The sequence below is a fragment of the Citrus clementina genome, unplaced genomic scaffold (assembly GCF_000493195.1).
Source record: "Citrus clementina cultivar Clemenules unplaced genomic scaffold, Citrus_clementina_v1.0 scaffold_9, whole genome shotgun sequence".
Lineage (NCBI taxonomy): Eukaryota > Viridiplantae > Streptophyta > Magnoliopsida > Sapindales > Rutaceae > Citrus > Citrus x clementina.
Window position 1 is genome coordinate 29,942,908 of NW_006261964.1, and position 14,319 is coordinate 29,957,226.

At 36.0% G+C, this 14,319-nt stretch overlaps 3 protein-coding genes across 5 annotated transcripts; 2 read left to right on the top strand and 1 right to left on the bottom strand.

Annotated features, from left to right (window-relative positions):
• Positions 1 to 1,547: 1,547 nt before the first annotated feature.
• On the top strand, positions 1,548 to 4,560 carry LOC18032050 (probable inactive receptor kinase At4g23740). Of its 3 annotated transcripts, none has more exons than XM_024192146.1 (4): positions 1,548 to 1,596; positions 1,876 to 1,944; positions 2,253 to 3,522; positions 3,607 to 4,520. In XM_024192146.1, the coding sequence occupies exons 3-4, from the start codon at positions 2,349 to 2,351 to the stop codon at positions 4,290 to 4,292; spliced, it is 1,860 nt and encodes a 619-aa protein (XP_024047914.1). In that variant the 5' UTR covers positions 1,548 to 1,596; positions 1,876 to 1,944; positions 2,253 to 2,348; the 3' UTR covers positions 4,293 to 4,520. The 3 variants fall into 3 exon arrangements, with proteins under 3 accessions (XP_024047914.1, XP_024047910.1, XP_024047916.1); XM_024192142.1 differs by lacking the exon at positions 1,548 to 1,596 and adding an exon at positions 4,549 to 4,560 and having other exon boundaries at positions 1,701 to 1,944; positions 3,607 to 4,315; XM_024192148.1 differs by lacking the exons at positions 1,548 to 1,596; positions 1,876 to 1,944 and adding an exon at positions 2,074 to 2,083.
• Positions 4,561 to 5,178: 618 nt separating this feature from the next.
• LOC18031886 (myosin ID heavy chain) lies at positions 5,179 to 7,966 on the bottom strand. The gene is made up of 4 exons (XM_006422042.2): positions 7,634 to 7,966; positions 6,369 to 6,684; positions 5,627 to 5,685; positions 5,179 to 5,503 (listed from the first exon to the last, which is right to left on the bottom strand). Exons 1-4 carry the CDS (start codon positions 7,902 to 7,904, stop codon positions 5,460 to 5,462), a joined length of 690 nt encoding a protein of 229 aa, XP_006422105.1. The 5' UTR covers positions 7,905 to 7,966; the 3' UTR covers positions 5,179 to 5,459.
• Positions 7,967 to 8,902: 936 nt separating this feature from the next.
• LOC18033519 (ubiquitin-conjugating enzyme E2 10) lies at positions 8,903 to 13,401 on the top strand. Its single transcript, XM_006422045.2, has 5 exons — positions 8,903 to 9,287; positions 9,393 to 9,471; positions 11,345 to 11,472; positions 12,501 to 12,605; positions 12,984 to 13,401. The coding sequence occupies exons 2-5, from the start codon at positions 9,402 to 9,404 to the stop codon at positions 13,125 to 13,127; spliced, it is 447 nt and encodes a 148-aa protein (XP_006422108.1). The 5' UTR covers positions 8,903 to 9,287; positions 9,393 to 9,401; the 3' UTR covers positions 13,128 to 13,401.
• The last annotated feature ends 918 nt before the right edge of the window (positions 13,402 to 14,319 follow it).

Genomic DNA, 14,319 nt, shown 5'->3' on the forward strand with positions numbered 1-14,319 from the left:
GTATAACTGTATTACAAAAATACCATGTCAAAGCATGCTTTTCAATTTTCATTCATATATTGCGCATCGCCTAAATTAAAAATAAGGTGGGTTTTAAGCACGATGCAATCGTTTCTAAATAAAATAACAATATTATGCAAACATTACGTTTGCAATTTGAAGTTTATCTTATTTTTAAATCTTTTTTTCGACGGCTAAGACTTATCAATCTATCATTTTACATGCCTCTTTATGTTAGATGTCCTCAAGCGTAACGCATCACTCTTTTTGTCATTGATAGCTAAAATTTTTTTGCTTAATATATACATATATACCAAAATTGACTAAACAGGCAAGTATCAAACTAGAAAATGCCATTTTAAAGCTTTCTTTGCAGATTAAAAGTTCTCTACAATTTTAGGAATGAGAATTTCTCTATTCGCAGTTGCACAAGAGAGTGTTTTTTTTTTTTTTTTATAAATTTGTTTTTGATTAATATCATATTAAGTATTAACTTGAGTGATATTGAAGAAATGAGTCGTCTTAAGTGACCTCCGAGAAAATAGATCTTCAACTTTTCTTGTCAGTGCTTACTTTTTTAAAGTTTATCGGTACACATGAACACTATTAATTATCCAAACCCACTCCGGTTACCATCGATGTTAAATTCCTCAGCGCCTGGGCAGGCTGGAGAAGAGATCAACGGTTCTGATTTGCGCTGCAAACCCAATGTGTCACCATAAACCAGGGACCCACGACCCATACCACACCGCATGTTTTCGTCATTAATCTAATATGGAGTAATAAATTGCACGTGGCAAGATCATGTGTATTGCTGTCATGTCACCCGTGTAACCGTCGCCATTGATTGTTACCCTGCGTGGTGAAACGGTTGTTTTCAACGATTAAGTTGTGGGTATTTTCATGACAAAGACCGAAAAGTCAACGGCTCCCTAACGTCCCCATCTAATTGGCCATTAATAGCTAAAATCAATTTGGTAGCGTGGGATTAATTGAATTCTTATTCAAATTTCATCCGAGTCATAAAGATTAGTTCGCAACTTTTAGTAACTTGTTATAATAGATGATAATAAGGTTTTAGGAATAAATCTTGACCTTAATAAATAGGTTATTTAATAAATAAGTTACTTATTTTCGAATTTTCATTTTTTAATAATTTATCTTTTTGTATTTATATGCAATTATGGAAGGTAAAGTCAGCTTCCCTCGCATTTAAAAACGAATAATTGAAAATTGTTTTCAAATTTAATGTCATTTTTAGAAATATATATGAACAAAGCATGCACACCCAAATTTTCTTTAAATCTATTATTCTCCTAATTAGTTTTGTATAATGCATGTATAGAAGTGACGTAACCTTTCCCTTTCTTATAATATCATCTTCACCGCCCACTAATTATTTTAATTTATTTTCGCCACCCCTATTATTCATTAACTTTCATTAAAAATTTATCTTAAAAAAAAAAAGAAAAAGAAACCAACTGTAAAAACATCCAAAGCAATGCATCTTCGAGCCAGTAAGAAGCAGAATTAATGGCGAAAACACACAAAAAATTTTGTACTTAAACTTATGAATTAGCCTATACCCCACGTTAGGTACATGCCAAATTTTTTTCTTTGTCTCCACATGCAGCTTCCTGTTCGTGCGCTATAAAACAAATATTTTATATATATATGTAATAGTAACGCAAATTGGGTTCTTTCAAATGATTATCAGTATGGCTTCTTGCATGTGATGCTGCTTTGTTAAGCAACATTCATGAACAGCTCATATCTTTATCATCATCATCAATTCGTCATTGTTATGTTATCCTGAACGACAAGTAATATATGTACTTGCTAATTTAGCCATTTCTACTTTATTTGAAATATCAGACTCTGTGAGAGTGAGCCGTTACAGAAGGACTTTCTTTAGAAAGCTTGCTTGCGATCTGGGGTCAATAAGTAAGTTCATTTCTATGCAACCCTTATGTTTATATCTCCATTGAATGCAGTTATTATGTTTCAATGTTTCTGTGAGAGTCAGATTTTGGATGCTTTTTCTCTTTGTCTTTCTTGCATTTTTTCTCAGCAGCCAAACAGGGTAGGTGGCAGAAAGTCAATAAAGACTGAACCTAACTTAACTAGAACAGCTTCTAATATTGACCTAATTAGCAGACATTATCAGAAATGGATTCTCATTAGTCAATTCTTTTGTGGGAAAATGTAAAATAAACGTGTTTGTGTTCTTTTTTCTGATATATTCTTTCCAGTTTCTTGCAGATGTGAACAAGATTTGCAGAATCAAATCATTCTAGAACAGCTAAAAGCTTTGCTATTTTTTTATTTATTCTGAAGTGGGTGAGAAAATGAGTGGGAAAATGAACTTCTTGCCCATTTTCTCGGCAATTTTTTTCTTGGTGGGAACAATTTTCCTGCCAATCAAAGCCGACCCAGTTGAGGATAAGCAAGCATTACTCGATTTCATTCACAACATTCATAACTCAAGGTCTCTCAATTGGAATGAGAGCAGCTCACTGTGCAAGTCATGGACTGGAGTGACATGCAGTGCCGATCATTCCAGAGTTGTTGCCCTCAGGTTACCCGGTATGGCATTGCGCGGCGAAATTCCACCCAATACCATCGGCAGATTATCAGCTCTGCAGAATCTGAGTCTTAGATCCAATAGCCTCTCAGGTCTATTCCCTTCTGATTTCTCAAAACTCGAAAACTTGACCTCTCTTCACCTTCAGTTCAACAGTTTCTCCGGTCCATTGCCTTTGGATTTCTCGGTTTGGAATAATCTTACTGTTATTGATCTTTCAAACAATTTTTTCAATGCGAGTATCCCCGCGTCAATATCAAAATTGACTCACCTCTCAGCTTTAAATTTAGCGAACAATAGCCTCACAGGAACTCTGCCTCGTTCTCTTCAAAGATTTCCCAGTTGGGCATTCGCCGGTAACAATCTTTCATCGGAAAATGCCCGGCCTCCAGCTCTGCCAGTTCAGCCACCCGTTGCTGAACCATCAAGGAAAAAATCCACAAAATTAAGTGAACCTGCACTGTTGGGGATAGCACTAGGAGGTGTTGCATTGGCATTTGTCATATGCGCGCTTTTGATGATCTGTCGCTACAACAAACAAGACAATGATAGGATACCAGTGAAATCACAAAAGAAAGAGATGTCACTGAAGGAAGGGGTCTCTGGGAGCCATGATAAGAACAGCAAGCTTGTGTTCTTTGAAGGTTGTAATCTTGTTTTTGATTTGGAGGACTTGTTAAGAGCATCAGCTGAGGTGCTCGGAAAGGGAACATTCGGGACAGCATATAAGGCAGCTTTAGAGGATGCATCAACAGTTGTTGTGAAGAGGTTGAAGGAAGTGAACGTGGGAAAACGAGAGTTTGAGCAGCAGATGGAGATTGTTGGGGGTATAAGGCATGAGAATGTGGTTGCGTTGAGAGCTTATTACTATTCTAAAGATGAGAAGCTCATGGTGTATGACTATTTTGAGCCGGGCAGCGTCTCTGCAATGCTACATGGTAAGTTCAGTTCTTGTACAATCTGTAAAACAACCAGTACTACAATCATTCATCTTCATACCCTAATGCATCTTTAATTTGCAGGAAGACGAGGGGAGGGTCAGAGTTCTTTAGATTGGGATACCAGAGTAAGAATTGCAATTGGTGCGGCAAGAGGCATAGCTCACATTCATACTGAGAATGGGGGGAAACTTGTCCATGGAGGCATAAAAGCCTCAAATATTTTCCTCAACTCTCAAGGGCATGTCTGTGTGTCTGATATTGGATTGGCTGCTTTGATGAGTCCAATGCCGCCACCAGCTATGCGGGCAGCTGGGTACCGTGCCCCAGAAGTAACAGATACCCGGAAGGCAACCCAGGCGTCCGATGTCTTCAGTTTTGGGGTATTGCTGCTTGAGCTGCTTACTGGAAAATCCCCAATACATGCCACAGGTGGGGATGAAGTTGTTCACTTAGTGAGGTGGGTGAATTCTGTTGTTAGAGAAGAGTGGACGGCAGAAGTGTTTGATGTTGAGCTTTTGAGGTATCCCAATATAGAGGAAGAAATGGTAGAGATGTTACAAGTAGGAATGGCTTGTGTGGTGAGAATGCCAGAGGAGAGACCAAAAATGGCGGATGTACTAAAAATGGTGGAGGATATCCAGCGAGTGAAAGCAGAAAATCCTCCATCCACTGAAAATAGGTCAGAAATCTCAAGCTCAGCCGCAACACCAAAGGCAACTGAAACTGCATCTTCCTCTACTGCACATTTAGATTCTTTTTTATCATAGTAACCCAGTAGCAATTAGTGCAGGTGATACAATTTTCTCTTCATTATTTCTTAGTTGTTTTGTGAATCTTATGTTCCAATGACAATTTGGGTGGTGCTAACACTAGTTTAGCAACCTAATTCTGCTTAAGGTCGAAACGAAGTTAGGTTTCTGTCTATTTTATTGTTTAGTCATGGACTCTGTTCTTATGCATGTGGAGGTAAACGTTCTTGGTTGATCAATAATTATATAAATACAGTCACTTTGTCATTTGCAGGTTTGTGCGGTGGGCGGTGGGTGGATTCGTGAGATCTCACCTGCTCCTTTACTTAGATTTAATTTGATGGATCTAAATGTAAATTTATTTTGGTGCAAATGGGATATCTTGTCAAGCGAGAAAAGAAACATTAACTTGCATTAGATTCCATGTCTCACTTTTGCTTCTAAAATGAGAAAGCAACAGCTATTTATCAAGATATCACCAATCACTGGCATTCGGTTAGCTTTAGTTGGACATGATTTGCCGAAAAATGATCAAGAATCTGGAAGTGTGCACATCTTGTAAAGGCCATATACGATTTTTTTATTTTTTTTTTATGGGCATATACGATTTGATTCTCAATAAAATGCCTACCCCCAAAATGATTGTATTTATGCTGTTGGAACGTAAAGATGGCTTCAGTTGCCATTCAGAATTAACGGACTTTGGCAAAAACACCAACTTCTCCTACCAATGATGCTTTCTATTAGAAATTTTTGGAAATGTGGGAAGTTCCTCCTCACTTTCCACTCTCTAGGGTAACATGAGCACCATACCATACAAATCAGATATCTACCTCAAGCAAATACCGTGATGTAGATGCAGTAAGGAAATTTTAAATGATTTAGTGAGCATCACAGCGATGTCTACGGTTGCAAAACAATTTAATATTGATTTTCCAGGTAATTGCATTTCATACATCCAGTGGAAACTGTTTAATAAGAATAAAATTACACTAACTTTTTTTCATAAAAGGAAAAAGAATCACGCTCTATTTCAAATACCAAAAGGATAAGCTACATATTTCCATGTGAGGAGTTGAGCTCAATTCTGCATACAGCCACTTATGCAATGACCAAAGAATATTTTACCTTTACAATGAAGACTTCCATCCCTCTGCAAAAGTCTACAAACATGTTAAAGCAAGTTTAAGCTGATTCTGATTTTGTCAAAATTCTTGTTTTAATGCCTCCTGCAACACAGAAAAATATGAAGCTTCAGAAGCACATAAAAATCAGCACAACCCATAACCAAATCTGTTGTGTATTACTGGAGATTTTGTCATTCTAAGGGGTGTGTGTGTGTAGTCACAAACCTTCTACTTCCTCAAATACAACTTCCTTCACCAATTCAGCAGCTGCGTGGTACTCAAAACTGCAAAAGGTATGGACAAAACACATTATTCATCAAGAACAATCTCAAGGACAGATAGAGAAAACAAAAAAAGAAATAAGAAACAATAACAAATTGAATAGATTAAATGGCACAACCGCTAGTATGGCAATGTCCACGATGACATCTAAATAAATTATATGTAGGACATTATAATCCAATAAAAGGATGTGAAGACTCTCAAGTACCATTTTCCTGATTATGATTTCATGGTTGAGAGAATCAATTTATGAATGGCCTAGCTTTCTAAAAGCATCTATAATGTGATCTTACAAGTTGGTCAACGTTCTCTCTCTTTTCTCCAGCACTTTGTTTTTTCCCCCCTTTCCTTTCTGTAGCTGGAGTTGCATATAAAACCTTGACCATTGAAGTACAATAATAACTTTAGCAACTAAGATCCCAAACATTTGTGCAGATTCACAAATCCTAGTTAGGGAAGCCAGCATATGAGCAACAATAAGCCTTGCCAGATGATCAATCAATTTACAGATTGCTCAACTCTCATGGGTTGAGAAGATATACCAACCTCCATGTTTACTAATGAACTTAATGGTGGAACAGTTGACTCAAATTTACAACCCCAGTACCCCGTTAACATTCAATAAAGGTTCTGATCAAATACTGACAAAGAAAACATAAATATAAATGGCATAAAGTCTTGTTACCTATTGGAAAAAGCCACCTCAAGTTCCTCAGATGCACCCTTCGTAGCTTCAACAAGCACAGTGACAATTTCTGTTTTTCGCGTACTAGCCATAAGTAGGTCATACTCTGAAGGGATGATAATCGCAAAGAAATTATCACTCAGTTCACTCAAACACATCTTCTCTACAGCTGCCAGGGCTATGCGACGTTTAAGAGCATCAGTCTCCGGATCCACAAGGTAAATTGCAAAGTCAGTAATTAAAAGTATGCGACGTTTCATCTTCCCGGAACCAGTAAACTTCAAAATTTTATCAGCAAAAAGAACTTGCTTGTCACCTGCACAAATCAAATTTTAATTAGGTGTAGGTACACAAGGGCACTTTGAATAAAACATTCTAATGTTCCAACAGACAACAGTAATTATAATGTTCCAACAGACACCAGTCCCCAATTGAATGGCTAGGATTTCCTACATAACATGCTCTCTCAATGAAGGGATAAAAAACCAAAGAAACACTATCTATTTCTAGCTATCTTACTCTATCTCTTTTCATATGCATGCAGGCTTATATGTGATCAAATTTCTGCATTTTGTACACATGTGATTCCTTGTTTTAAGAGATGTTCGAAGTTGAAAGAAAGGCAAATAAAATAATTTTTGGTAAATTGAACTAATACAATTCCCAAGCAAGTTCCACCTCCCCTAACAATATGATTTATCATTGGATAGCATAATGACTATTTTGAAAATCCATTTAAATCCAAGTGTTAAATGAAAATAATAAATGGGCAAACCTCTAGACTTCCGAAACATTAAGCCTAAGTACAACACTCCAGCCAAAAAACTTTGCCCAATCGGAAAACCTAAAATTCTTTCAAACTCAAGCGTCGGCACCACTCAACAAATTCAGCTCCATCTCAACAACTTAAGACTGTACAATGATTTTTCAAACACCAATCCTGATCAGAAACCAACAAATACAGCTCCATCTCAATACCTTCAAGTCAACATGATCAACTAAAATAAAAGGAAGTGCTTTTAGAATTAAAACCACTTCTTACATGTAAATTATCTAACCTTCTTCAAAATACTTTCACTTTTACCAAAAAAGAAATGGTGCTTTTTACACAAGCATCCTAAAACTACATGTTTAATTGCTGCTTCACATTTCCTATGTTAGAATGGAGTAAAAACTGTCAAACAATTAGATCTTCTGCTGCGACGCAATGAATTATTCGATAATCAAAATTAAAAAAAGGACACGGTTTTTTCCGAAGCGATGACCTTGTTTTTGCAGAATCTTCATTAAGTACGGATGCGACGCAACGTCGAGGTAGTCGCCTTTGTAGTCTCGATGAAGCGAAGCCTTTCGACGGACTTTGATTCCCATAAACGGCTCTTGATCCTCGGTCACATTGTTCTCCGACGGTCTCAGCCTATTCGAATTATCGTCGTCGTCGTCGCGGCCATCCCGATCCTCGTCTTCGACGTCGTCGTATTTCGGAGGCTCCGATTCCTCGATTTGGACTCGCCGGTTCGGTCTGTACCGGTCCATTTCGGAAGCGTAAAGGCGAGTCGCTCTCTGAATGGATCGGCCTACGCGCTGCTGAGTTGTTTACTTTTGTTCCTGGGCAAGCGAGAGATGACGATTGTGGCGCACGTTAGCCACGTCAGCTTTTTTGGTCCCACTGGACTCTATCTGTCACGTGTGCTTGGTCAACCTTTTTGGTACAGTGAATCAGGACCGTTCAATTTGTTCGGATTCACTTTACGCGTTGTCTCGGCTCTCACAGCTCATTGGTTTGATGGATCTTTATTCTTTAACAATCGTATGACGAAAGATTAATCAATATTTTTATTTTGAAAACAATGGTTAATAAATATTAAATTAAACTAACCTTGGCATCCTTTTTTTAATTACACAGAGTTTATTTAAATCAAACTTTTATTATTAAAATTTTTATAAATAGACATTAAATAATTCATATTAAATAAAAAATTAAATAAATAAAATTAAATAAACATTAATAATTATTAGATAAGTTATACTAAATAAACACTTATTCTTATTTTTTAAAAATTATAAAGTAGTGTATCATCTTTATATTCATGTATTGTTTTGGTTTTATAACATCATCCTAATTTCCCAATCGAAGCATCTACCGTTGGTAGTGTGATGAACTAAAAATCGTGCAAGGAAATAGAATATTCAAAAGTGAATACTATTCTTAGCAGTATAATTGGAACAAATATGATCATCGAATATACAAAATCGTTGAATAATTTTCAAGAAATTATACACTTAATAATCGGACATATGATCTGGTCTTAAAATTTGCATCTTCTGGAAATGGTGACTGCATGTCGACACCAATTGGACTATACATTGTTAACGTTCCAATCTGCTTCGCTTCTTTACACAATTCCAAAAGCAAAACAGAAAGCGACATCGTTTCGAGGCAGACACGTGAAAACGACATCGTAACAACCGTAAAGATAAAAGATTCCCACCACGCGAGAAATTAAATGTATGTAAGCCAAACATAAAAAGCTTCGCCTGTTACAGCTTACGACTTATTTTCGGCGGCAACTTTCGGCGAAATTTTGGTTAAACGTAGAGGAGACGCCAAGTTGGCCCCGCCAGTAAGAAGAGAATAACCCAATCAGAGGGTCAATCAGAATCGCAAAAAGCCGGGACCCACACGTTATACAAATAAATATTTAAACTTCTTTTATCCCTTATCAAAGTCATCACCCCACCGAATCCCGATTCCCCAAAGTTCCTCTTGCATTTAATTTTTCTCCTGCTTCCATTTTTCCTTCGCCGTTCAATTTTTTTAAGTATCTCAGTTTTTGTTTCTAATTTTCCCGATCTCCCTGTCTCCCTCACGAATCCACATATTGCAAGGCCAAATCAGGAGGATCTGCTGCTTCTCAGGTACGCTTTTGCGTCCGGTTGATTTGTTTTGTTTGTTTTAATGTATTAATGATGGTGATTGTGATGGTGATCTGATGATGAGAGATCTACGGTGTAAAATCGTAGGTTGAAACTATGGCGTCGAAACGGATCTTGAAGGAGCTCAAAGATTTGCAGAAGGATCCTCCTACATCATGCAGTGCCGGTATATTATCATTCTCTCTCTTTCGTTTGTATATATGCATTAGATGTACGCATATTAGTATGTACGTGTATGTTTGTTTGAATTTGATCTTGCTCGTTGCTTCTTAGACGAGTTATTGTAAAAGTTCACATGCTACTTGTGATTGAATGATGTGAGTTGTTTAAGTTTTCAGGCTTTCAGTTTTGTTTAACATGCATAATACCAATTGAAGGATGCTTGATCCAGTAGGTTAGTGGTTTTTCGTTGTTGCCGATACTATATATTTAGAAATATATGAGGTTATCTTGAAATTAGTGTGGCAAATGTTGTTGTTTTGATACTTAAACATTTTGCCATGTGTAGAGAATTAAGGACCTGGATTGCTCTCTGCCCAATGCTCCATGTGCATGCTGATTTTTGAAAGATATGTAGTGTCTGAGTTGTCTGATGTGCAAAGATTAATTTTTTATTGTCACTTAGCTCGTGGTAATTGGATGTGACATATAACATTTGTGATATGTAGTACACATTGTATTCTCTTTTTTTTTTTTTTTTGGTCGGACATTGGATTTGGCATGTATGTAATTATAGGTTTGTTAGGTAAATAGCATACCTTTCTCATTTTGTTGGAAAGATCAATATTCAATATTCAATGGTTGAACTCGGAATTTATGTTAAATCAAGCTAAATTAAATGTGTGTGTGTGTGTGTGTGTGTGTGTGTGTATTCTTCTATTCTGACGTTTGTCTTTTACAGAATGCCACCAATGTACAAGTCTACACGACATCTGCACAGGAGAGCAAAAACACACAGTGCACACACAGATTCACTTAGTTATAGAGACATACTAGAAAAATTGGTGTAAATTTTACATGTAAGCACACATACAAATAAAGCGAAGTGTATGGCATTTTGGAGGAAATCTATCATTTGCAATATTTTCTCTTATATATCCATCTCTTTATTTCTTGTTTTGGAGTCGGGTGGAAGCAGACTATAATTTAATTCTTGTTTATTTGTTCTGATTCCATAGATAGATACATTTTGATTTTTTGTAGTTTGAGGATGATTTTGTAATTATTTGAATTCTTTATTGGAATTTGATGCTGATGTGAGGAAAGGAATCCATCTGATTTGAAGGAGAAACCCTTTTATTAATGAACATGTACTTGCAACTTCTATGAATTAAAAGTGCATTAGATTTCTACTTGCAAGAGTTTTGTATTCTGTTTTGGATATTGATCCAGTGAAGCATACTTCCAAGTGGATTAGTTTGCTAGATTGCTTGGAATAGAGAGAGGGGCATTCTTGGATAGTTATTGCAAAATAAATATTCTATTTACCTATACTTCTCCTATATTAGACTATATTTATTTGTGGATGGAGGGGGAACAAATTGTGGGAACAGAAAGTTACCCAAGAAAACAATTTTTCCAAATGCTCAGAATTCGGTTAACTTGGAAATTTAATCCGCTGACAAGATCAATGGATCATGCAATGTCAGCATTTTGCTGCCCAACTGAGGAACCTTGGAATCAAATGGTATTTTTTCCTTTGTTGTGGAATATGATAATGTTGTCAATTCAACAAGGCTGCTGAATCAAAATGGAATGCAACATTAATGCTACTGACAAACTTATGAAACTTTTCTGTTCTCTGAATTGAGTGAACACTTGTTTGTCATTCTTTCTGATGATGTTTTTGTTTTGTCTGTTGTGGTAAAAAGTACTTAATTGCTATGATTTGAAAATTTTTAAAATGTTCAGCTAGGTGGTTTGGTTTATTATTTATGCTAAGATCTCTATCTTTAAACTTTTTTTTTTTAATCTTGCATTGACTGATATTTTGTTCTGTTTCCTTTTCTAATGTCTTGTTTTCTTTGTAAGTATTGCAGGTCCTGTTGCTGAAGACATGTTTCATTGGCAGGCGACAATCATGGGTCCTCCAGATAGTCCGTATGCTGGGGGTGTTTTTCTAGTTACCATCCATTTTCCCCCAGACTATCCATTCAAGCCTCCCAAGGTACTGACTATGCTTTTATGTGCTTAATGAAGATCGGTTATGTATTCTTATATTCTGAAATCTATTTTTAACTTTCTTGTTCCTATCTGACTTACATGTTAAGTTCCAGAATGACAGCTTTTTTTTTTTTTTTTCACTTGATATTCATCAGCACACCAAAATAAATAGATACAAGTAATAAAGTTGATTTTTGACTTGCTCCTTAACTTCAAATTTTTTATTTTGACTCTTGAATTTATGGATAATACATAAGTTTATTTGAAAATTTTGTTGCTGAGTTCCTTACAAGAGTAGCTGAGCATTATGATGGGGAAATAGTTGAAAAGACAACTGAAGATTTTTCTCAAAACATGCAAAACTTGTTGTACTACTAATGGAAACTTGCATCTTAGCATTTGATTGATCTTTGCATTTATGTGGAAAAGAGGAAGATGAGGGTGGAGTTGGGTTGTTTTGAGCTGAAGGGTACCTTTTGAATTATATTTCTTTCCTCTTGAAACACTCGGAGTGTTAACTGTTAAACAAATTAGTCTCCTATCAGAACAATTCTGTTTACATGGAGAAAAGTAGATGAGGGCTGGGTTGGGTTGAGCTGTAGGATGACTTTTGGCTTGTATTTCAAATGCTGAGAGAGTTAATTGTTATGCATTCGCTGATGCCATTTTGCAGTCTTTTGTTAGAATTTAAAATTTTTAAGAGTTAGAGAAGGCTCTTTTCTGCAATAAAATATTTCTTCCTGTTTCTTTGGAATGTTGAGAGTAATCCAGCAATTTGCATTTGCAGCTCTTGAGTGTGTATTAGGATGGGAAAATATGAGCAATGGTTCTTGAAGAGACACCAATTGTTCTTGAAGAGACACCAGTTGTTCTCTGCTATGACTGAGTGTTTCATTTTGTCTCAGTTCAAATATTTGAAGTATTTTGCACGACCTTTTGAATAATTATTACGAAGTTTATTCTTGAGGATTTTATATCTCTTCCTATACTCTCCCTCCCATTTGTCATCATTTGTGTGGATGGATCTTGCAGGTAGCATTCAGGACAAAGGTATTTCATCCTAACATAAATAGCAATGGGAGCATTTGCCTTGACATCTTGAAGGAACAATGGAGTCCTGCTCTTACCATTTCCAAGGTGCGTGTCCTATAACACTTGATAGCTTCATTTTAAAATTATGAATTTATCATCCCTGTACTTGCAGATTAGTGGAAGATAGCTGTTTATTTAGCTTTCAAAATTGAGGCTTAGAAACCCAGATGTTCTTACATCCATGATATTCGCTAGATAAAACTACTACCTGGCAGCAAATGACAAACGACCTTTCTGTGAAAACTCATATTGATATGGGCTGTTTTAGCCAGAACGTTAGTTGCAGCATTGACCTCATCATATATGAAGTTTTAATGTATATTTTCTGAATGTGATTTCATTTCTATAGATGCCGGCCATTGCATTCAGATTAAACATTTAATTTGGAGGGTTTAATAACGGTGTTCCTGTTTTCATGAATAGGTGTTGCTATCAATCTGTTCATTATTGACGGATCCAAATCCCGATGATCCGTTGGTACCAGAAATTGCTCACATGTACAAGACCGACAGGAACAAGTACGAGACAACTGCAAGGAGCTGGACCCAGAAGTATGCCATGGGCTAAACCTGGGTTATGGTGTGTGAGGGGGTTCCTTTTCTTTTTAATTCTGGTTTCGAGTTAATGTATGAATATTCTGTCTGTTCAATCCTAAAAAGTGGACCATAAGAAAGGTCCACTACATCCCCCGAATTGGAAAGGAGAAACGGGTTGCTTCTTAATTGTTGTATGGATAATGTCACTTTGGTCAATCAAATGTGTTCTGATAATGTCACTTGGTCAGCCAAATTTGTACGTCCATTCTGAATGATAAAAATCTTTCATTCTAGTTGCTCTTGAATTCTTTTCGGGATCGAACCCCAAATTCTCGTTTTCCAATTCCGACCCATTCATGAATCCACATTGCCCCTCTTAGATTCATCTGGCGTTTTCCGCACCTCATGGAAATTTCACATTCTTTCTCAGGGCCACATTTAATTATCTGCAGCCTATTCTAAGAAACTTTGTACTTTAAAATTCGACGTCCCACCTTGTTGAAGTTTGAATTACTCCAAAAGCGGATTTTTTTCGCACACAAGTGCACTCTTTTGAGTTCAACTTTTAAAAATATGGAGACCATTAAGTATTGACTCAAATTATAGTAGCTAAAAGGGTATTTATCCAAGCAGAATTTTTTTTTTATTTGTTTACATAAAAATGTATTTTAAAAATAATAACAAATAACTTATACTCAAAATTGTTGGGGGGGGGGGGGGGGGGGGGGGGGGGTATCCGCAGATCATTCAAGTTGAAAAATTCAAGCTCAACCCAACCGGTTACAAATCTCAATCTAACTTGACCCAACCCGTTGAACTGTGGGTTAGAATATGTTGGGTTGGGTGGGTTGGACTTTTAAAAAATATCATTTTCATAGTCCAATTTGATGCTGTATGAAAATAACCAAATTACAAAAATAAATTAATTAATTGAAAAAACTGAAAAAAACACAAATATTAAAATCCTTACAACCAATTCAACATTTCAAAGTCTAACAAGTAAATTATTAGTTTATAGTTAATGAAGAAAAACATATGTCTAGAAATTCAAAGTATTGTTTAACATAAAACACTAAAATCATTATCATAGCATATTATTATTATTATTATTATTATTTAATAATATAAATATCAAAATTTACATAAATATTTATATTTTTATATTTATATTTATATAAATTTCAACCCAACCCAACTTACAAACGGTGTGGGTTGCGAATTTA